General features: G+C 34.3%; 2 protein-coding genes across 5 annotated transcripts in view; one reads left to right on the top strand and one right to left on the bottom strand.

The window, feature by feature from the left end:
* METTL4 (methyltransferase 4, N6-adenosine) overlaps positions 1–3663 on the bottom strand; it is a 31929-nt gene extending 28266 nt beyond the window's left edge. The window contains exons 1-2 of one of the 3 annotated variants that reach the window (XM_074340259.2): positions 3583–3663; positions 1415–1805 (exon numbers count right to left, since the gene is read on the bottom strand). In XM_074340259.2, coding sequence (XP_074196360.1) covers positions 1415–1798 — 384 coding nt within the window. In that variant the 5' untranslated portion in view covers positions 1799–1805; positions 3583–3663. Of the gene's footprint in view, positions 1–1414; positions 1806–3186; positions 3501–3582 lie in introns of those variants that run through there. The other 2 variants (XM_019755695.3, XM_019755694.3) reach the window with 2 other exon arrangements.
* The window catches only part of NDC80 (NDC80 kinetochore complex component), a 41260-nt gene continuing 22750 nt past the window's right edge, over positions 3659–22168 (top strand). The window contains exons 1-11 of one of the 2 annotated variants that reach the window (XM_019755700.3): positions 3659–3788; positions 4583–4692; positions 6454–6531; positions 9415–9538; positions 9627–9799; positions 10470–10572; positions 13064–13153; positions 16231–16324; positions 17578–17684; positions 18437–18581; positions 21423–21628. In XM_019755700.3, coding sequence (XP_019611259.1) covers positions 4592–4692; positions 6454–6531; positions 9415–9538; positions 9627–9799; positions 10470–10572; positions 13064–13153; positions 16231–16324; positions 17578–17684; positions 18437–18581; positions 21423–21628 — 1221 coding nt within the window. In that variant the 5' untranslated portion in view covers positions 3659–3788; positions 4583–4591. Of the gene's footprint in view, positions 3848–4582; positions 4693–6453; positions 6532–9414; positions 9539–9626; positions 9800–10469; positions 10573–13063; positions 13154–16230; positions 16325–17577; positions 17685–18436; positions 18582–21422; positions 21629–22168 lie in introns of both variants that reach the window. The other variant, XM_019755698.3, reaches the window with a different exon arrangement.

Here is a 22168-nt window from a genome sequence, read left to right as displayed (position 1 = left end):
TATATTAACACTGTTCTATATCTAATAACTCCATAGCAAAGAACATATAATACAGTGCAATATAGAGCAGGGACATTGTACTTTTATTGCTGAAACCTCAGTGCTTACATAGTGGCAAACTCCTAGCAGACTAACAATAAATGTTTGTTGGCTGAATAAATAAATGGACTTAAGGTTAAGCTAATTGTACAATTTGCTTTAGCATATCAAAAATTAGGTAAGTTTTGTTAAAATAACATTTATTACATATGCTAATTTATATTTTTCCATATTAAATTGAGAAATTTACCCAATATAAAAGTTCAAATATTAAAAGATAATGTCCATACTGGCAAACTATAAAGTCCTTCACAACTGCTTGCTATTATTTGTCTCAATTGGTAATAGTAATAATAAGGTACCTATATACTATTTTACTGAAACACTATATATTTTCTTTTCTGTGCCTGACATATAGCAGATGATCAATAAATATTTGTTGAAAGAGAAAAATATATATACAATAAAAAAAAATCACAAGAATATTACAATTTCTGTGTCAGGTACCTATAACAACGTAATAAATTATCTCTATTGCTTTCCTTATTCTAATTTTCAACGTAATTTTCTAATTTTCCAGAAATTTAATATCTTTCTTCCCCACTCTATTGTAAGATCCATGAGGGCAGGAACTGTATTTACTTTGTTTCATCATTCTACATATAACAGCATATAGAAATATCTCAAACATTTATTGGGCGAGTAATGAATATTATCCCTATCACTAACAAAGAAAATGATAATATAATCTACCTGAAACAGACTATGTGTGATCACAAAGACGTAAAAAGTATGAAAGCATAACTATTTGATCCTATATGGCATTCTCAAAACTTTACTAAAAGATTGAACCAGTGTGTATGCAAATATATAAATTTAAAAGCATATACATTTTCCATTGTAGCTTTCTACTTTTATCACTAGAAACCTTTCAAAAATATCACCCTTCTTTCAAATTTTTATTATATAAGCTTATCCCAAAGGGACAGGTCTCTAAAAAACTCCCCAAATCCATAAACTGCTTTAGAATTTTGCAGAGAAAGGAACATGTTTTTGAGCAAAAACAGGTATAAAAATATAATTAGTATAAATGCTTAAGCAGAAAGGGATTTTTTGTTGTTTAGTGTTTTTCTTTCTTTGTTTAATTTACAGAGCATTCACTTCTGAACCAATTTTGCTTACTTTTGAAATATGCAAATTTGGTCTCCTAAGAACGGTAGAATGTTAGCAAAGAGTTAAAAATTACTCTGGATGTGCTAAAGTCTTCTTATGCGTTATTATTTTTTGTACTTAGTAAATCACAAGATATTTGATATTGGAATAAATTTCTCTGGTATTTTCTGTAGAAATATAAAAATTTATTAAAACTGTGTACCTTCCCAACAGTAGAAATCGAGATTTCTTTTTTAACACCATCCTTTTCATTACTTTGTTGGCATTCCTTGTGAATAGCTGAAGTTATATAAGGTATAGTGACATCAAACAGTTCAGATCGAAAAACATATTTTTGAATGAACATTTCACAATTTCCTCCATCATCAATCTCTAGCTTAATGGTAGAGTCAGAAGCAGTAAATGTAGCAGAGGATCCAAAAGAGGACACGGAATCCATATGAAGAGAATCAAGGTAGACAGAAGAAGTGGGCTCACTTTTACTGCAACAAGGCTCATGATGCTGGTGAACCTGATAGTTTATCTTGTTAATGAAAGAAAGATGATCCAGTAACCATCCTGGTGACAACTGGCACACCACAGACATTCTCTTCCTTTAAAAAAAAAATACCCTGGAAATTAGACACTAGTAGTAAAACCCAACTTTCCAGATTAAGTTCTTAAATGTCCTGTATTTCAATAAACACATACTGCATACACAAAGGTAGATTTGATGTGCAAGTATATAAACTTCACATGTACACAGAAGAGTTTAACATTCATGATATATAGCAGGTCTAAGGAAAATTATAATGTTTTAATATATAAACTTTTCATTTTAGGGTTAATTCAAAACTTTCAGCCAACTTGGCCAATGAGGAAAACCTGATCTTATTTCTGGAATCCCATTTGATCCTCCTATCTTCCTGGACCCCACTTGGTACTTAGATCTAACCACTAGGTCTATTATCTTCAAAGTCAGGAAGTGACTGGATCCTTAAAAGGTGAAAGTTTCCTGTCAAATATAAAATATTGTATTACCTATGTGAATTCATCCTTTTTAATGAGATAAACCTAGGTAAGATCACAACTTCCAGAGGAGTTGTTAGCATGTCAGCTCTTATTTTTTCAAACTACATTTGTCATAGAAATCAGCCCATTCTCCAGTATCATTGCCCTACTTACCCACCGGTACCAATGGAGCGCAAAACAGGTAGAAGCAGAGCTAAATGTAATTTTAACAGCACATCAGAAGCACTTAACCGTAGCAAAATTTCAAGGTTACACAGTCAAGATCTGTACTGGATCTAAGCAGTCCCCCTTGGGGAAGTAGGTTTTTCAGAACTTTCTAATCTTTTTTCAAACGATGGTTTTCAGTTCTGGATATTGCTTACCAAATCTAATGTAGCGGAGAACTTGGGGGGGGGGGGGCAGAATAAGATTTATGTAAGTAATTAATAGCACTTTTAGATTCAAACTTCTACCTCTATGTACTAGCTTCATGACCATGGACAAGTTATTTGATCTCACTGAGCCATAATTTTATCATTTTTATGACATCTCAGAGGGCAGTTTAGAGAATTAAATAAGCTAATCGACATTAAGTGCTGTACACAGTAACACAAAACAACTCCTCAAATAAAGGCTATTGGTGATGGTAATTCCGGTATTGGTCCTGCCTTCAGTCACCATTGTGGTGAGAAGTCCTGTCTATAATGGCAAGTGAGAGCCAGAAATTTAGATGAAAAGACTGAAACTGGGGAAAAATGACGTGCCCAAAATTACAACTCTAGTTAGACACAATTGCTACGAGACCCAGGTATCCAGACTTTGGCTCTTCTCCCACCCCTACCACTCTCTAGGTATTTGGCAGTGAATTCAAATTCAAGAAAGCGGGAATGTCCTGTTTTAAGCAGAGTAATCTACTATGCTTAGCGCACCCTTCTCGAACTGTCTTCTATTTCTCTGCTTCAACAAACCCCCATCCCTACTCACTTGGTTGCCTCCTAGCTTCTCGCAGGCCCCCACTAGAGGGCCGTGAAACCTGAGCGAGCAAATTCTGAGCCTAGTGCGACTTCAGGACCAACTGCAGTCACTATCTCCTCCCTGACCACTTCCGTTGTCAGAAAAGTGCACGCCGCCTTCCCAGATTTGAACTATGAAAACAGCACTCATCTAAATATTGGTGGTGAAAGACACCCCCCCCCCTTTCAGCGCAAAGGGAAAAAAAATCTCCTTTTCCAAGAGTCAACGGGAGTGGCCATGTTGCTGTACGGAAAAAGCGTTTCCAGGGCGACTTATAGTGCTGTGCCCACTACTCAGCGACTTAGAGCATTCGGGTCTTCAAAGCTAAATTTAGAGGTCGGGCCAGACTTCGTAGGGGCCGCTTACAGTGTCCAGGAGATGTCAGTATGCCCGGCGAGACGGCGGGGCGCGACAAACTCAGACTTCCGGTGATGAGACGCTCCACGTAATAGGTGCGCACGCGCGCGCACGTCGCACGTGATGACGTCATTATCAGCGGAGATTTTAAAATTCTAACGACGCGGGCGGTTGGACCGAGTTGGTATTTTGGCGGCTTTTGTCCTGTCCAACAGGTAATTGCACGGTTTACGGAAATTCTGTCTGTGGGTCCTGTCAGGAAACTGCAAGGCAGGTAAGTAATGATTTGGGGTTAATCTTGTTCTGGCAGTACTGGTTTGGAGGGAGAAAGCAATAGAGCCCACAACTTCGAGACCCTGAGGAACAACGTTTTAGTGTCCGCTGTTGTGAGAAGCCTTCGGGCCCAATCTGCGAGGTGCTAGGTTCCCGGAGTCCAGTAAATTTCTACTGGCAATGATTTCCCAAGGGAGAAGGGGAGGACGTAATTGGACGCTGAGGGAGAAAAGAGAAGCTGGAGACAGGAGAGGAGGAAGAAATGATCGGAGCAAGGAGAGAAACTGTTTGGTGTATTTGAGATACTAGTGTAACATCGTAAGTGGCGTGTAAGGAGTACATCTGGAAGTCTTAATCTGAAATCTTAAGAATATTTCAAGTAGAGATTGGGAGTGGACATAGGTGAGAGTGGAAAAATTGATTAGATGCTGAAGCATATATTGAAGGATAAGAACTAGGTGATCAAACCAAGAAGGTGACAAGAAAAAAATTCTGAGATGTTCTAAATTAAGTTACAGCAGCCCGAGACTGAGAGAAGCTATGGACCAACTAACAAAAGACAGCTCAGATTCATGTGTGTCTGTTGGAATTTCAGATTAACTTCCCCAGGGAAAGATTATCATGAAGAAACAGTGAAACTTAGCTGCCTTTCTGTTTGAGGATAAAGATGGCAGTTGGTGCTTAATGTGCTATTTATGTATGGAAAGATTTTGTAATACTGAATTCATGAACGCAGGTCGTAAGCATGAAACGCAGTTCAGTTTCTACCGGGGGTGCTGGCCGCCTCTCTATGCAGGAGTTAAGATCCCAAGACTTCAATAAACAAGGCCTCTATACCCCTCAAACGTAAGTACGTCATGCCTTATTGTCTTAGACAAAGAAATCTCTAAAGGTGATTAATACAAAGCTGCAGTATAAGTGATGTGATGAATCTTATCTGTTCCCAGTAATACCAAATTTGGGATCAATGAAGGCTAAAAGTGGGCATATTAGTTACTATGTTGTGTTTTATCTTACTTGTTCCTTAAGTTCCCAAAGCCATGTCTTTTGCCAAGCAACACCTAAAAGGACACCCTTCAGCACTCTTTCTTTTTCCCTCCTTCATTATAAAGCTGCTTGTTTGAGCAGGCTCTGTGCAATAACTCAATTTACTGAGGTGAATCCAACTAGCAAAAATCTCAATCAAAGGTATTATTTGCTCTTACGATAGCTGCAGTTTAGTAGCAACCTACAAAACACTTCTCCAAGCTGTTCCCTCAAGATTTGCTGGCAAAAAGTTGTCCAAAAGAACTTACTACCTTAAACTAGTTTTTCCCCTAAGAATGAGTTTCTTCCTAATAATAAAAGGCTATTAGTAAGCCACTGTAGAGCTGTATCAATCCTTCTCCAATACCAAGTGACAAGAAAAAAATTCTGAAATGTTCTAAATTAAAATTACAGCTTACAGAGGCCTGAAAGTGAGAGGGGACAGAATAAGTAGCCTGTTAATAGCTGTGGGCCAGCTCTGAAAAAAGATTGCTCACATTCCTATATATCTGTTGGAATTTAAAATTAATTTCCAGGTCGCTATTGCTGTGAATATCCAACAGAAAGAATAGCCTGGTGCCATCAAGCCCCAAGAGCCTCTACTTGCTATTTACACATGAACTTTCCAATCTTCTGCCCACAGCTAATCCACAGCAGTGGACATTTCTTTCTTGCTGAGTCTGTACCTATCCCAGAGCTGGCCCCACTTTAGCTTCTCCCACCCCTTTTGTCTATAGCTAATGTAAATTCTTTCAGAACAGCTTACATCTCCCATCTCCCACCCCCTCTACTTGATGTATAAAAATGCTTAACTCCAGGACATCAGACACGTTTGTCCTTTCTACGTAGCTGTGCTGCTGGTGGTTCAGACTTCATGCCCCAGGATCTAGTCTTTCTTGGTAACTAATGGCTTTCTTTTAAAAAAGACTTAGCCGTGGAAGTTAAAATTTTTGGTTAACACAAAGTACAAGTTACGCACTGTTCTTAAATTACTTAGGTTTACATATGTAGTATGAGCCTCTGCTACTTTTAGAAGTTTGAAATACTTATATATTTTTTTCTTCTGAAATCAGTAAAATTTTTGTACTGTTGCACATTACGTACACTAAAAGATTGGTCTTGAATTGTATTAGAAGCAAAAGGCTACAATTGTCAATGTTTTTGGTCTGTAATTTAGGTAATATATGTTTTTAGGTTTAGCTGTGTTCTGATAAAGAGTAAGCCTTAAAAGAAAAAATTTTAATGTAGCTATCATCTTATGATTGAAATTTTCTATTTTTAAGTTTCTTTCTTTTCCTTTAAAGTTGTTATCCATAAATGCCCATATTTTAAGATAATTGAAATTATAATGTAGATACGGGTTTTTTGGCTTTCTTCTTAACATTTTAGCATTATAACTTAATATTATGTTAGCCTATTCTATTTGTAACAATTATGATTGCTGCTAAAAGTTTTCATAATTTTGAATTATTTTACAGGTAATAGGGAAGAAATGGTGGTTCCAACATGTTTCCAAAAGTTTCTTGATCTAATATTTTTTATATTTATTTTGAAGACTTTGTTTTTCTCTTTTTCTTAAAGCAAAGAGAAACCAGCCTTTGGAAAGTTGAGTATAAACAAACCCACATCTGAAAGAAAAGTCTCTGTATTTGGTAAAAGGTAATGATCTTTTTAATTAGTTCTAATGAAGGGATTCTTAAAGCCATGCATTGGGCTAAATGCTCTCAGAATACAAAAATTAAATGGCATGGTCCCTTTCCAGAGAAAGTTATTATCTGGTTTTCTTCGGTTTTAAATGGTTAAAACCGTTATATCTGCCTTAGGTGATGCTAAGAAATATGTTGCACATTTAGACTACTGTTTCATTGTTGCAAATGAATACTTAATTGAAAATTCTATACCTAACTTTCAGATACTATCCTAGCATTTAAAATTAGGAGAAACCGTCATCTAGTTCATTTTAGTCCCATACTTTTTTATACACTTCAATGAATATTAAAGACTCCAGAGCTTTTATTTTGTGTGCTGTTTCTATTGATATTAACCATATTAGAAATCACCACTGAGAAAACTTTAAAATATGTATTAATTCAAATTAAAATAACAACCCATTACATATTAACATAAATAACATGCTTTTAATTAAAAAAAAATTTTTAAATAACTTATAATAAGAGTGTCGTTTTACATTTTTGTAAATCTCATTAATGTCAACTTAGTAGAAGATAGCTAGATCCTCATATCTACTTCTACATTCAATTTCTTACAGTATCATACATCATATAGCCAGCCTTTGGAAAACTCCACTGTATGCTCATATGAGAATGAAAGGGGCAAATAACATCTTAGTTTTTTATGAAAATAAACTTCTCAGATCTCTTAGATCACACTTTGAGAATCACTGTCTAGAGTAGATCATTGGTTACCTGAGCTGGAAGTGGGGCAGGATTGACTGGTAAGGGGTATAAGACTTTGGGGATGATGGAAATGTTCAATATCTTATTATGGTAGAACTTACACAGGTGTATGCATTGTCAAAACCTCATCAAACAGTACACTTTATAAACAAGTGCATTTTATTTTAAGCAAATTCCACCTCAGTAAAGTTGATTTTTTAAAGAAATGTTCAACCCCAAAATTGACAAAATAAACTTATCTCAGCAAAACAAAATATAACTTTGCTTTAAGACAAATCTGTTTGTTCAGCTGTTCTGAAAATATCTAGAGATGAAATATTTGTTACCTTATGAAAAATCTTTTCTATGAAACCAAGTTAAACTCTTTCAGTAGTCATTTCGTTTCATGAAAAATCTTAAGGCATTGTTGTAATGTAACTTTCATCTCAGCTGAATTTCAGAGATAATTTCAGATCATAATAATTATGAAATCTAACATTTGCAGAACATTTTTATAAACCAGACATTGTTTTAAGTACTTTATCTATATTAACTCTTAATCAATCCTCAGGACTGCCCTATATGAGTAGATACTGTTAATGTCTCATTTTATAGATAAGGAAATTGAAGCCCAGAGAAGTTAAGTAATTTATCCAAGGTCATACAATTAGTAACAGAGACAGAATTTGAAACCATAGGATCTAGTTCTAGATCTTATGCTCTTAAACTATAAGTTGAGTTATACAATATTTTGATTGGTTGGGAAATTGTTTTATAATTTAAAAAGATATCTATTAGTGTAGTTTTGTGTAGAATAAGAGCTGAGTATTCCTTTTATGGTAAAGAACATATTAAAAGTTAAGCAATAGCAGTATGAAGAAAAGTGGTTCTCAAATTGGCAAGTTCTCGAGGAAAAAAATTAGCTAATTAATGAAGGCAGTGGAGTTAGAGGGCCCAAGCTAAAGAACTTTTAGAGCCTGGGCAAGAGAGAGCTTGAAAACAGCAAGCAAACTTGCAGGGAGAAATAAGTTTTGATTAACAGAGTTCAGGTATTATAGCAATGTTTATTGTACAGTCATCCCTTGGTATTAGTTCCAAGACCCCCTGCAGATACCAAAATCTGAATATGCTCGAGACCCTTATATAAAAATGACATAGTATTTGTATATCACCTATGCACATCCTCCCGTATACTTTAAATCATCTTTACATTACTTATAATACCTAATGCAATGTAAATGCTGTGTAAATAGTTGTTATAATGTATTGTTTGGGGAACAGTGACAAGAAAAAAGGGTACATGTTCAGTACAGACACAACCATTGTAGGCCTAACTCCATTATACATGTCAACAACAACATAACTTGTTTTTGTTAACGTTTTTATCCCCTGTTGGTTTAATCAGTTGATGTGGAACCCACAGATACAGAAGGCTGGCTATAACTCAGTTTCTGGCATCTGTCCAATAAGGAAAATTATTGTTCTGAGGATATTTAATAAACTATAATGGTGAGCTAAATTGGACCCCATTGGTAGGCAAAAGAAACCACTATAAAGATTTAAACAAATAATGTTTTGTGTTGGGAGAGAGGCTTAGAATGGAGCATGTATGCTATAGCCATTAATGACTGAAAAATAGCAACATATTTTATGGTAAATTAACAATCAGACACAATATTGCATGATAAAAATGTTCATGAGAAAAAGCATGCACAACCTATTTAACATCTCTAACACCTCAGGCAGTTTTCCCACAAGAAATAATGGCAAATAAAGGGGTTGGGAGTGAAGGAACAATCATGGAGGGGTAAATAGGATGGTGAAAGGTTAGGTTATTGAATAGACTTGGAGAATGGTTGGTGCAGAAGCTCTAGTGGACTAAGAATGCATATTCTTAGAAGATTGTGTATCTGTTAGTGCAAAGCACCAGAAGTATAGTTTTCTTCCCACCTCATTTTATACTTTACTCTTCATTATTTGCTTTTTTTCTATGTTTTGAATAAGAGAATTCTATTTAGTTAAATAAAAATTAAAGAATTGTTGAACTTTATGTTCGATGCGGATGTTGAAATATAAAATCGCCATAAAATAATTTATACTTGACCACAAAAGGAAAGTTTTGACTGCTTTTTTAAAATGTTTCCAGAACTAGTGGACCTGGATCCCGGAACAGCCAATTTGGTATATTTTCCTGTTCTGAAAAAATCAAAGACCCAAGACCGCTTAATGACAAAGCATTCATTCAGCAGTGTATTCGACTACTCTGTGAGGTATTTTATCATTTTAAATAGTCTAAATTGTGAGTATTTGCTTAAATATTTTCCAACAATTTTTCTATTATAAAATGTTTGACATTAGTTTCTTACAGACAATGGTTATGCGTATAGTGTGTCCATGAAATCTCTACAAGCTCCTTCTGTTAAAGACTTCTTAAAGATCTTCACTTTTCTTTATGGCTTCCTGTGCCCTTCATATGAATTTCCTGACACCAAGTTTGAAGAAGAGGTTCCAAGAATCTTTAAAGGGCTTGGGTTTGTATATTATATTTCTTATTAGCCTAGACAGAATGTTGGAACACAGAGAAGAATCAAGCTCAATAAATATGTGAAGATTTTGAGTCAGAGAAACAATATATTTTAAGATCGTCACTATGGGAAGCATGTAGGATAAATTAAACAACTAGAGGTTATTACCAAACTACAGATGATAGATAATGAGTCCCTCAACTTCTGAAGTGACAAGGAGTAGAAAGAATGGGCTCGATACCACAGATTTTATAGAAGCAAAAAAGACAGGATTGAAGGACTGGTGAAAATGGGGTAAGATGAAGTCAAAAAGTGCTGTGTGGAGTAAACATGGGGAAGAATGGATTTGAGCATGAGGAGTTCATAAATGTGGTTTGTTTGAGGTACATTTAATTTGAGGAACAAATCTTTAGGACAGGACTAGCATATTGGTTGTAATCAAGTTCTGCGGCTTAGGGGTCATATATACACAGTAATCTGCTGAGAAGAAACCAAAAAATACACAAAATTATTTGAGAGTAAAATGACTAAGGACAGAATCTCAACAAATACCTTCTAAACAAGTCAAGACTTGGTATATACATGGAAGTTTTTTAATGTAACTTCTTGCTTAATTTAGACATTATTTTTACAAAATTAACATTAAGTTAGCTTATATTTTTCTAATTTTTCATAGGTATCCTTTTGCATTATCCAAAAGCTCCATGTATACAGTGGGGGCCCCTCATACATGGCCTCACATTGTGGCAGCCTTGGTTTGGCTAATAGACTGCATCAAGGTACTTGATTTCTCATTTTAAAATGTATACATAGGAAAGGTTTTTTTCCTCAAGATATTTCTGTTTCTCTTCTTATCTTGCTATTGCCAGTTATCTCAAATCTGCATCAGTTTTCCTTTATCAAAGTATGTTTGATTTTAAATTCTTCAAAGTGTTAACACATGATTCCAGAGGTGAGGGGAAGAAAGTACCACATTAGAAAGGAGATTATTTGTTTTCATGAGGTTTTACAGCTCAAAAAAGTTTTAGTACATGTGCTGCTGGAGTGAGCATTACAGCTCAAAAAAGTGAATCAGTAGGAAATTATTTCCCCCATAACATTTGATTCTTTCCCTTTTTAAATTAAAATCTATATTGCAAAAAGTTTGGAAAATACAGAAAAATGTATACACAAAGTGATGTACCCATATCTCACAACTCAGAAATAATGTAAAACATTTCCTTGAGGTAAAATTTTAAAGATACAATTTTGCTGCAAAAATGATGTATATTTTTTAAACTTTCAATGCATATTGACAAATTTTCCTCCAAAAAACTTAGCACCAGTTAAAAGCTCAACAATGTATGAGCATACCCATTTTCCCATACCATAGGCATTATTGTTTTAAAATCTTTACCCATCTGGAAGATGAAAGATAACTTGTTTTAATATATATATAACTAAAGCGAGTATGTTTTTATATGGTCTGTCATTGATATTTCTTTTGACTTGTTTGTGTATATGTTTTTGGCTCTTTTTATATTTCATTATTGGCTTCTGCTATTTGAACCTTTATATATTGAATTCTTTATATGTTAATTAAGCTTATTGATGTTTTAATAATTGACATGACAAGCAAAACATAATACATAACTTTTTCATATTTCTATTTTTTTTGTTTTTAAACTTCCTCATTTTTCACATTGATTATTAACTGCTTATTCATGTCTTTTGACTTTTTTTCCTTATTGATTTGTGAGAATACCATTCTGTACAGCAAAAGTCAAATTGGAGAAATTAGCTCTTACGTATGTGGTACAAATATTTTTTTCCCTCTTTTTCTTTTTGATTTATGTGCTGTATTTTGACTGTTAAGAAGCGTAAATTTTTATCTAGTCTAATGTGGTCTCGTCCTGTCATCTTCTGAGTTTCCTGCCCTATTTATTATTAGAATCCTTAAAACTGATATTGTGCCCCCGACATTCTCTTGGCCATTAGCTAGCCCTTAACTGAATATACGAGACGGGGAGTTTTGACCCAGATGGATTTTTGACCCAGGAGACACCTGGTACATTGAACACCACCAACTGTTAAGAGTAGAAATCCAATACCATAGTCCATGAATACAACTGGAGTTTTATTGAAATTTAAATACAGCATTTATATATTCAATTTGCTCTCCTCAGTGATACCCGTGGACATTGTGTAACCACCTCTGTTCCCACCACCAAATGCCCCTGTTGTCACTAGGACACTTTACCCTTATTTGCCAAAGTAGCTAATGTCATTGTTATGTGGTTGGGAGGTAGCATTTCCACAGTGATACAGGAGCTCTTGTTGTAGCTTCTGTTGGTAAGGGAGCTCTTGAGAAGCCTCCAAATCCATTATATAAGTTGAAATCTTCTCCTTCCTATTTTGGTTTGCTTGAAGTGGTGGAACTGAACACTATAGCAATTTAAGAATCAAGGAGAAACTCCCTACTCAAGAATCCTATATATGGGCCCTGGAATAAGAAAATTGAATGAAACATTTTCAGTAGAAGCCGCATTCTTCTTATACATGCCCAGTGCGTGGTCCTTTTCTTAGACGTTTAACGTTTATTATACTAGATATATATTTATATATTTATATTTTATAGCAATTTCATTTAAATTTTCTATTTTTTCTTTTTTAAAGGATATGTTTCTAAAACAATTTATAAAAACTGTATTCCAAAATGAAATTTCTGTGCCTTAAAAACATTTAGCCATTTTTCTTTTAGCTTGTAAATTATAAACATCTGAATATTTTGCTATAATTTATTATCTGTAATCACTTTCAAGCTTAAACAGTTGTATTTCTGAAGATTTTATGCTGTAAAATTCAATCTAAATTTCATATTTATACATACTAAAGGAGTCAGTTGATAACATTTGAGCAGCAAAACTGAGTTCATATAGAAGAGAAATAATTATTACTGGTTCACCTTTTACATGGCAATTCTGTTTAGATTCTCAAAGTTGCATTAAAATGTGTGTATATTCTCTCAGGGGATTAATAGTGTAAAGATTGGCATATTTTTCTCTATGGAATAGAACTAAATATGGAACCCATCCTTTTTCAATCCTAAGGGATTTTAGTTACTAAAATATCAAAAGGGGATTATATTTTAAAGTTCAATAGAATAGCCTCTGAAGAGACTTTCAGTCATGCAGTAATGTAAATGCTTCTAAAAATGACATTAAAACAATTGACAAAACATGAAAGCTATGTTTTTTTCTCACAAACTAATGTTACTTGTGTACTAATTAGTTACATACTGCCATGAAAGAAAGCTCACCTTTATTTGATGATGGACAACCGTGGGGAGAAGAAACTGAAGACGGAATTATGTATAATAAGGTACCTTACATTACCATAAATGTTAGCATTATATTGATATTAACTAAATGTGTCATTATCGAAATTAATATACTTGTATTCTTTTGTAGAGCTTGTGTTTTTGCTTTCTGAAAATTTCTAAAATTGATTTCTTAAAATGTTAGTCAATGGACTTACTCTTGGAGTCACATTGTAATTTCCTGAAATTAAGTAGGCATGAAAATTTGAAAATGTTAACTAAGTAAAAAATACAAGGCAATTGGAATTAAGTCATGACATGTTATTGTTAATGTATAAGGTGTGATCAAAAGATACGATAAATGTTTAAATAAAAATATTTATTACAGTAAAAGACACATTGCCTTTAATCCCTCTCAGAATACTCCCCCTCACTTCAAACACCCTCATCCCATCGTTCTTGCCACTTTCTGAAGCAGTTCTGGAAGTCCTCTTTCGTGAGTATCTTTGCTTCATCCTCCATCATGACAATGCTCCGTGTCACACATAGCTTCTGGTACTGCGATTTCTGTCAAATAAAAACATTATGATGTGTCCTCATCCACCTTATTCACCGTATCTGGCACTGTGAGACTTCTAGCTCTTCCCCAAAGTCAAAATGATCATAAAAGGAAAACATTTTGAATGGATTCAGGACATCGAGGCAGCCATGACAGTGCAACTAAAGACACTCACAAAAGAGGACTTCCTTCCAGAACTGCTTCAGAAAGTGTCAAGAACAATGGGAGAAGTGTATTGGAAGCTAGGGGGAGTATTTTGAGGGGGGTTTAATGGCAACGTGTCTTTTACTGTAATAATTTTTTTTTAATTGGGGAATATGGGGGAACAGTGTGTTTTTCCAGGATGTCAAGTCATTTTTTTTAATTTTTTTTCAATCTAGTTGTGGGGGGCACAGCTCAGCTCCGAGTCAAGTCATTGTTTTCAATCTAGTTGTGGAGGGCACAGCTCATTGGCCCATGTGGGATTCCAACCAGTGACCTTGGTGTTTATGAGCGCCGCACTCTAACCACTGAGCCAACCGGTTGCCCACCGGCGGCTCAGCTCCAAGTTCAAGCTGTTGTTTTCAATCAAATTGTGGAGGGTGCAGTTTACTGTTCCATGTGGGAATCGAACCGACAACTTTGTTGTTAAGAGCTTGCACTCTAACCAACTGAGCCATCCGGCCGACCCATTTTTTTTAAATTTAAACATTCATTGTATTTTTGATCACATCTCATATACATATTGAACATTTCTTTTCCTCTACTGTCCTTTTAGAATGAAGATATCAATACAGAGCAGCAACATTATTTTAATGTAATTCTTTGTCTATATAAATGCATAATAGATTGCATCTTAAAGTACTGCATGTAGGTTTTGTTTGGTCTGTTTTGGCCTTTTTTGTTAAGCATATTGCCGCTTAGATCAGAGTTACACTTCCAAGAGTAGACTGTTGGTTCCCAAGCCACACTTTATTCAAGCCCAAACTATGTAACTTAACCCCACCGTATTTCCTAAAATACACAAATTTATATATCCAAATGGAGCAAACACCAACTCCAAGGAATAAACTTATAATGTTGAGATTAAACATTAACATACCCTAGCACATGTTAAAGACCTGTTACCATGCAGGTCCCTAAGAAGAAAAACTATTATCTGCGCTAGTTCTAATCTTCAGTCTTTGGAGCATTTTTCATAAAAAGAAAGTGAAAATAACGTTTAGCTTGTAAATTATAAACATCACTTTTAATCTTAAACAGCTGTACCATCTTTTATTCTTATCTTTTATTACTACCTAGGAAATAGTTCAAAGATATATCCACTGACTGACATGATATCATGTTTTGTTTTTTCTTAAACGAAGGATAACCATGCCTCTTTACTGCTTCTGCTATGACCCCTGCTGGTGCCGCAGCAAGAAAGAAAATGTTCCTCTCATGTTGCAATATGTGTACTGGTCTAGATTTATTTGTACTTCCATTTTCATCCAAATATAATTACAACACCTATTAAATATTAAATTTTTTGACATTATTTTTGAAGGTTAAAGCAGTAAAAGTTATTCTTGCTATTTAGCTATTTCAGATGACAAAATATAGAGAAGCATTTTGGTAACTATAAAGTGCTATTTTTAATTAAAGAGAGTTATCAAAGTATCCAACTTTACCAGATTCTTAGCTTCAACTTTGTGGGTCCAAAAACTCATTTTTTTTTCCTTGTAATCTGCAAAATCAAAATTGACCAAGCTTAAGAAACTGATTCACTGTTACCAAATTCACAAGAGACTGATCTGAAGTAGAATGAAAATGTATTAATTTACTATCAGTCATATGTATACCTTTCCAGTTACAGGAATATACATTCTGCCTCTTCAGAATACCCCTTCCGTATCAACCAAGTAATAAGGTTGTTTAGTACAGAGAGAATCAGTGCAAAGGGAATGGATTTGTCTTAAGGGATATTTACTTTATCTAGACTATGGAAAATTGTGATCAGCCACCCTTGCTGCCTAACAAAATATGCGTCCTGTGTAACCTATGACTGCACAATATAGTGTTCCTTTTTCCTGGATAAATATTAAGAATGATAGTATTCTATTTAGAGCTCTACTAATCATGTCATTTTTAGCCTGAAATTATATAATTATGTAATTATGGCCTTTATTATGTTCTCATTTTCACAACTAGATAATGTTAGTTTAATTTAACTTATATGATCAATGATTCATTTAAATTTTTTCATACATAGATTATCCCTAACAATAATTAAGTTTGTGTATTTTATATTGAATTTATTTAATAAGCTTCCTTGTTTGGCCTTCTCAAAATTCTGAAGGTATGGTTTCTTTACTGTTTGCTAAATATCACCTTTATCTGAATTTAAATTTTTTTCATCAGTATTCACATTAGAAGTAGCAGACTGAATAAGTCTGTGCAGCGTAATTAATGATATACTCTAGGTTTGTGTCTTATTTATAGGAGTTTATATAGCTTCTTAGTATTCCTGACTTTATTTTTTTAAATTCAAATTTCTACATAGAAAAGTGAAACAAACTAGAGAATCATGGCTTTGTTTTTAAATCTGCTTAATTCAATCAGTTGTTTTTGGACTACACCATAAAATGCTATGAGAGTTTCATGGCTGGTGCCGACAGCTTTGAGGAGATGAATGCAGAGTTGCAGTCAAAGCTGAGTAAGTGTTCTCATTCCTAGTGTGCTTGCTTTTGGTCATGTATTTAACTCTACCAATGGAGTTGTAGCTTAGCCTACTATACCTAATGTTTATATGAGCTATTCACTTTAAATTCATTTGGATGCCTACTGATTTTTATCTGCATTATTTCCTTAGTGAAAAGAACTAATAGTTAAGCATAAAGAATACTGGTATTGAAGTCAGACCTGAGGCATTACCACTTACTGGCTATGTGACCTTAACAAACTACTTGTTAACAAAGTTTTGCAAGATTAGATGGCCATGTATATCAAACACACTACCAGGAGCACAGAAGATAATCAGCAAATGTTATTCTTCTTGTGCTATCCTTGCTTTACCATTTGAGAAATTAAAGCACCAATTAGTCAAAAAACCTAAGGTCTCTTTCAAAATTTGTGACAGAAGGTTAATGGGCCATTATACTTCCAAAGAATGAGTCTTTATTTTTCCACTCAGCTATAATCTAGTGACATTCAATATTAACTGGCTAACTCTAAAATGTTCCGCAGGTGTTATTTTACATTTTTGTTCCTTTTATTGACATAATCTTATATGTAAAATGCCAACGTAGTGAGTAAAATAGATAAATTTAAGATGTGCAGAGCTATTCTTCCAAAGATGATAAAATCAATCAAAACGAGAACATCTCCTTGTCATTATTAGCACAATAGGTGAAAGCAATACCTTATGTTCCCATGGGCTCTATCTTCCCAAAAGAGTAATCAGGATAATTTCAGCTTCTCCACATGAGAAAGGGAACAAGGTAAACGATATTTGTTTTAAAAGAGGAAAATTCATAGCGATCTAATACAGAAAGAATTTGTTGAGTTCTTTGATATTTCTCTGTATAGTTTATTAATCATATAAAAGTATATTCATTTATTCAAGTATTCTATACCTATTGTGTGCCAGCCACCAAGGGTACTGTCATGAATAAGAGATAAAAATCCCTGCTCTTAATGAGCTTCCATTCTTAGAGACAATAATCAATGAATAACTATAAGTCAAGCAATGTTAAGTTCTACAGAGAAAAATAAAGCAGGGTAAGGAGGTATAGAGTGTAGTGGAGAAAAGGGAATGGTTTGCTGTTTTACAAAGGATAGGCTGTCCTTCACTGAGAGTATTTTGCCAGAGACCAGAAGGAAATGAGGAAGAAAGCAATGGTGAAAGCCTGGGGAAGAATGTTCCAGGAAGATTTGAGATCTGATGAAGTTTTTGGGTTTTGTTTCCAGAGGATTTATTTAATGTAGATGGTTTCAAGCTGGAATCATTAGCAGCAAAAAACAAAGCACTGAATGAACAGATTGCAAAATTGGAACAAGAAAGAGAAAAAGAACCGGTTAGTAAACATGTTTATCTTTAATAGGCTTATGCACTTACTTAGCTCTTTTGGACTCTCCTCGAATACCAATTGTTTCTTTATCAAAATTAGAAACAAATAGATTAACAAAATGAAATTCTTAAAGGTTAAAATTTTTTTACATAGGGCCGAACTCCCAATGAAAACATGTTTGGCATCTCTGGAGCTTTGTTTTCCCTTGTGATCTATCAGTCTTGGACTAATGATGTTCAGAATATGATGAAAGAGTCTTACCATTTTACATAAGACCAAAAAGATACTTTGAACCAAGTCCCCATGTCCTACACCTCTAGAGAGCACTATTTATAAGAGGCCCTGAGTTTTTTAGTTAGTGGGAAGGGAATGGTAATAAATGGGTTTGTATAATATATTGTATCCTAAGGACTTTGTGATATCCAGATATCTAGTTTTATTTTGTGTATAATGTTACTGAATCACCTAGACTATTCTATACAATATCAGATTCTAAATGTTTGTGCTGTTTGTGCTTTTTCATTCTGACCCTTGACATTTTCTATCCTAAACTGACTTTGAAAAGTACTTTTTCTTTATTAGGTAATAACAGTAAAGTCCACTTTTAGTTCTTTCACTCCTTCTAAAAAAAATAATAAACTCTACCTTCTTCTAAGATGAATTTAAAAAATATCACTTTGCTTTCAAGTAAAGTGATGGAATGATTATGGAATGATTATTGATGAGAATAACTAATTTAATGTTCTTTTCTTTTAAAGAATCGTCTAGAGTCATTGAGAAAACTGAAAACTTCCTTACAAGCAGATGTTCAGAAATATCAGTCATACATGAGCAATTTGGAGTCTCATGCAGCCATTCTTGACCAAAAATTGAATGGTCTTGATGAAGAAATTTCAAGAATAGGTAAGCACAACTAATGCTAAGAAAAGATCACTTAGTTTGGGATGGGGAACTATGTGGAAATTTATCACATATAGAGAAGTTTTGTCATCCATCTTTGTTCCTTTAATGGTGAATGGCTATTGTAGGCTACCAAGTTTTCAGTGCCTTCTATATTAGTTTTCTGAGGCTGCTGTAACAAAATTATCACAAACTTGGTAGCTTAAAACAACAGAAATTGATTCACTCACAATTCTAAAGCCTAGAAGTTCAAAATCCAGCAGGGCCAACTTGTACCAAGGACTGTGGCAGGGCGGAATCCATTCTTTGCCGACATTCCCACATTGCCTTCTCTGTGTGTCTTCTCTCCTCTTCTGTCTGTTAGTTTCTCTGCCTCTATCTTTTAAGGACATTTATGATGGCGTTTAGGGCCCACCTACATTATCTAGGGTAATCTCTCCTCTTGTCAAAATACTAAATCACATCTGCAAATTCTCTTTTCCAAATAAAGGAATGTTTACAAATTCCAGGAATTAGGACTTCATATTTTTGGGTGGCCATTATTCAACCTGTTATACCTGCTAACATCTTTTCAGGCACCTGGGTTTTTGAAGCCAAGAGGTACCAAACCTAAGAACATATGCTGCCTGTATAAAAACATATATTCTACTCGACCTTGTAATTAATAAGCCAGGTTCTTAAATCATTGCTGGCCTCAATCTGCTATAATTAATTATCCTCCATCACTACCTCCTAAACTACTCAGCTTAAGCTGACTAAAAATATGATGAAAGATGCAGGTATTACAATTCCTATGAAGCAAAAGGCCAACTAAAGAAAGTTCATTTATAGCCTGTGTGTTCCTAATCTTGTTTTCATAATCACGTAGATCTTAATCATAAAACTCTGGAAATACTGTTGTACAGGAATTGATCGCTACTTCTCTGGAGCCAGGAGATCAAAGGAAGTTATCTACAAATTGCAGGGCCATTGGACAGCAGTTACAAAATAAATAATTATATGGACCTTCTATACTGTTTTCCCAGGTCTTTGCCTGCTTCGATTTTATTATTTTGGATTTTACAGGCTGTGTCTGAACCACATAGGAGTTGTGTAGATTGTCCTTAGGATATTTGAAACTCTTAGTCAATGGAATATTGATCATCTGGGGTATTGACTGGATAGGTTATTTTTTTCCAAATAACTAATTTATGTGTATATTTAATTTGCTCTAAACCAACTCTTCGAATAGTTTATACTTGGCCCCTAATGTTTGTTTGCCATAATGACAAGGAACCATAGACTAATTTCTTATAGCAATGTTTATAATGCAATTAAATCAGTACTTTATAATTACACTGTCTTCTTTACCGGTACTTAATCAAGAGAATTTTCATACTCCCTACTTTTTTGTGAGAATTTTTTTCCATCAATTGCAAAGTGAGTGAGAGAGAAGTACTTCGGCAATTATTCTGAGTATTTTAACTTTCTTGATTATTTAAAGCCATTCATGGCCAAGGTGAATGAGACATCTTTAAACCCTGCAGATACTGTACATTGCACATTTTTTGTGTAGATTCCTGTATAAAGTTTTACTTCAACCATTAATTTAGTTAGAGCTTTCCAACAACAGTGCTACAAAGGGGTTATAACAAAGTCAAGATCTCGACCCTCAGCTCTCAGGATGATTTCTCTTGGCCCTTTTGGTCGTGAGCATCCTCTTCCATTTAGCCCTGCCTGCGTAAAAATGCTGTCGTATTCTTTATGAGCTATGAGTTACAGAGGTTAGAAAACACTGTTCTATATAACCCCAAATATGTCAGATGTGACAACTTCTCTTCCCCTTTGCATTGACCATTAGTTGTTTGTATGTCCCATATTCTCTTGGTACCATATAGTCATTCTTGATTACACATTTTGGTAAATAGACAAAGTAACAGCCTTAGCACTACAGTTACTAAATATCTGATGAAACCACTGTAATGTCAATGAAATGCGAATAAACTGATGTATTTTAATATAAATTTGTGGGTTTTCTGGCTTATTGCAGAGAATCATGTAGGAGTATGAAAAGCATTTGAACTGAACATCAACAGACTATTCCTCTTAAGTGTAGCAATTCTTAATTGTAATCATTATGTGTGAGGTCATATATTTTTTTCATATAGCACTTTCTGAACACGGTAGCATGACAGGAAAAATAAGTTTCACATAAAACTTTAATTGTATCATCTTTCAAGAATGTTATTAACCATGTGGGATCAAACAGAATTATTCAAAAGAAGAGAAATGCAACAGCAGGGATGTACCTAGAGGGTATTATGCTAAGTGAAATAAGTCTGACTGAGAAAGACAAATACCATTTGATCTCACTTATATGTGGACTCTAAAGAACAAAATAAGCAAACAAACAAAACAGAAACAGACTCATAGATACAGAGAACAAACTGATGGTTGCCAGAGGGGAGGGGGCATGGGAAGCTGGGTAAAAAAAGTAGTGAAGGAATTAAGAAATACAAATTGGTAGTTACAAAATAGTTACAGGGATGTAAAGTACAGCATAGAGAATATAGTCAATAATGTTGCAATAACTATATATAGTGCCAGGTTAGCACTAGACTAATCAGGGAGATCACTGCATAAATTATATGAATATCTAACTACTATGCTGTATACCTGAAACTAATATAAAATAATATTGAATGTCAACTATAAATGAAAAAAAGTAAATAATGTTTTTTAAAAAGGAGATAAATAAACGTACATTATTTGAAAATTTAGACACCTTTATCAACTCTATTAAATAATGGCATAATTTCTTTGTAGGAATTGAAAAAACTTAACAAAATTATTTTTTTTATGCAGAACTAGAATGCGAAACAATGAAACAAGAGAATACTCGACTACAGAATATTGTTGATAACCAGAAGTACTCAGTTGCAGATATTGAGAGAATAAATCATGAAAGAAATGAATTGCAGCAGACCATTAATAAATTAACGAAGGACCTGGAGGATGAACAACAGCAGTTATGGAATGAGGAGCTAAAATATGCCAGAGGCAAAGAGGCGGTATGTCTTATCATTTCAAGAGTGGCAGTTCACCAGAGCTGATTTTTGTAAAGGTCTATCCAAATTAAGAACTGAGTGTGTAGAATAATTTGGCTAAAGAGGTAAAAATTTTTAAGCATTGCCATTTTATTAAAACACATTCATCCCTTTATGTCAATTCAGTAACTCCCGAGTTTCTCAGTCAAATTTAATGTACTGTTTATTTTCAACAGTGAACCAAGAAATAAGCAAAAAAGGCTCTCGGAAAATGAAAATAATTTTCAAAAATTCCATGCCTTTCGTTCTAGAAGAGGATATGGGTTACCTCTTCATTTACTTATTCACTACTCAAACAGTTACTTAACATCTGCCTTGTATCACTTACCAGCCTGAGCATAGAGGAAATAAAGATTAAAAAAAAACATACATTCTCCCTTTAAAAAACTTTCAATCTAGTTGATATTTTTCTACCATGAGATTAGACCTCTAATAGGTATTTGCGTGGGGTACTGAGGAAGCAAGTAGTGTACCTAACCCAGATTTAGTGGACATGGTGTGCGG

Source organism: Rhinolophus sinicus, chromosome 4 (assembly GCF_057876585.1).
Source record: "Rhinolophus sinicus isolate RSI-liver-muscle chromosome 4, RSI-T2T, whole genome shotgun sequence".
Classification (NCBI taxonomy): Eukaryota; Metazoa; Chordata; class Mammalia; order Chiroptera; family Rhinolophidae; genus Rhinolophus; species Rhinolophus sinicus.
The sequence above is the reverse complement of the archived record's forward strand: the minus strand, read 5'-3'. Positions and strand labels throughout refer to the sequence as shown.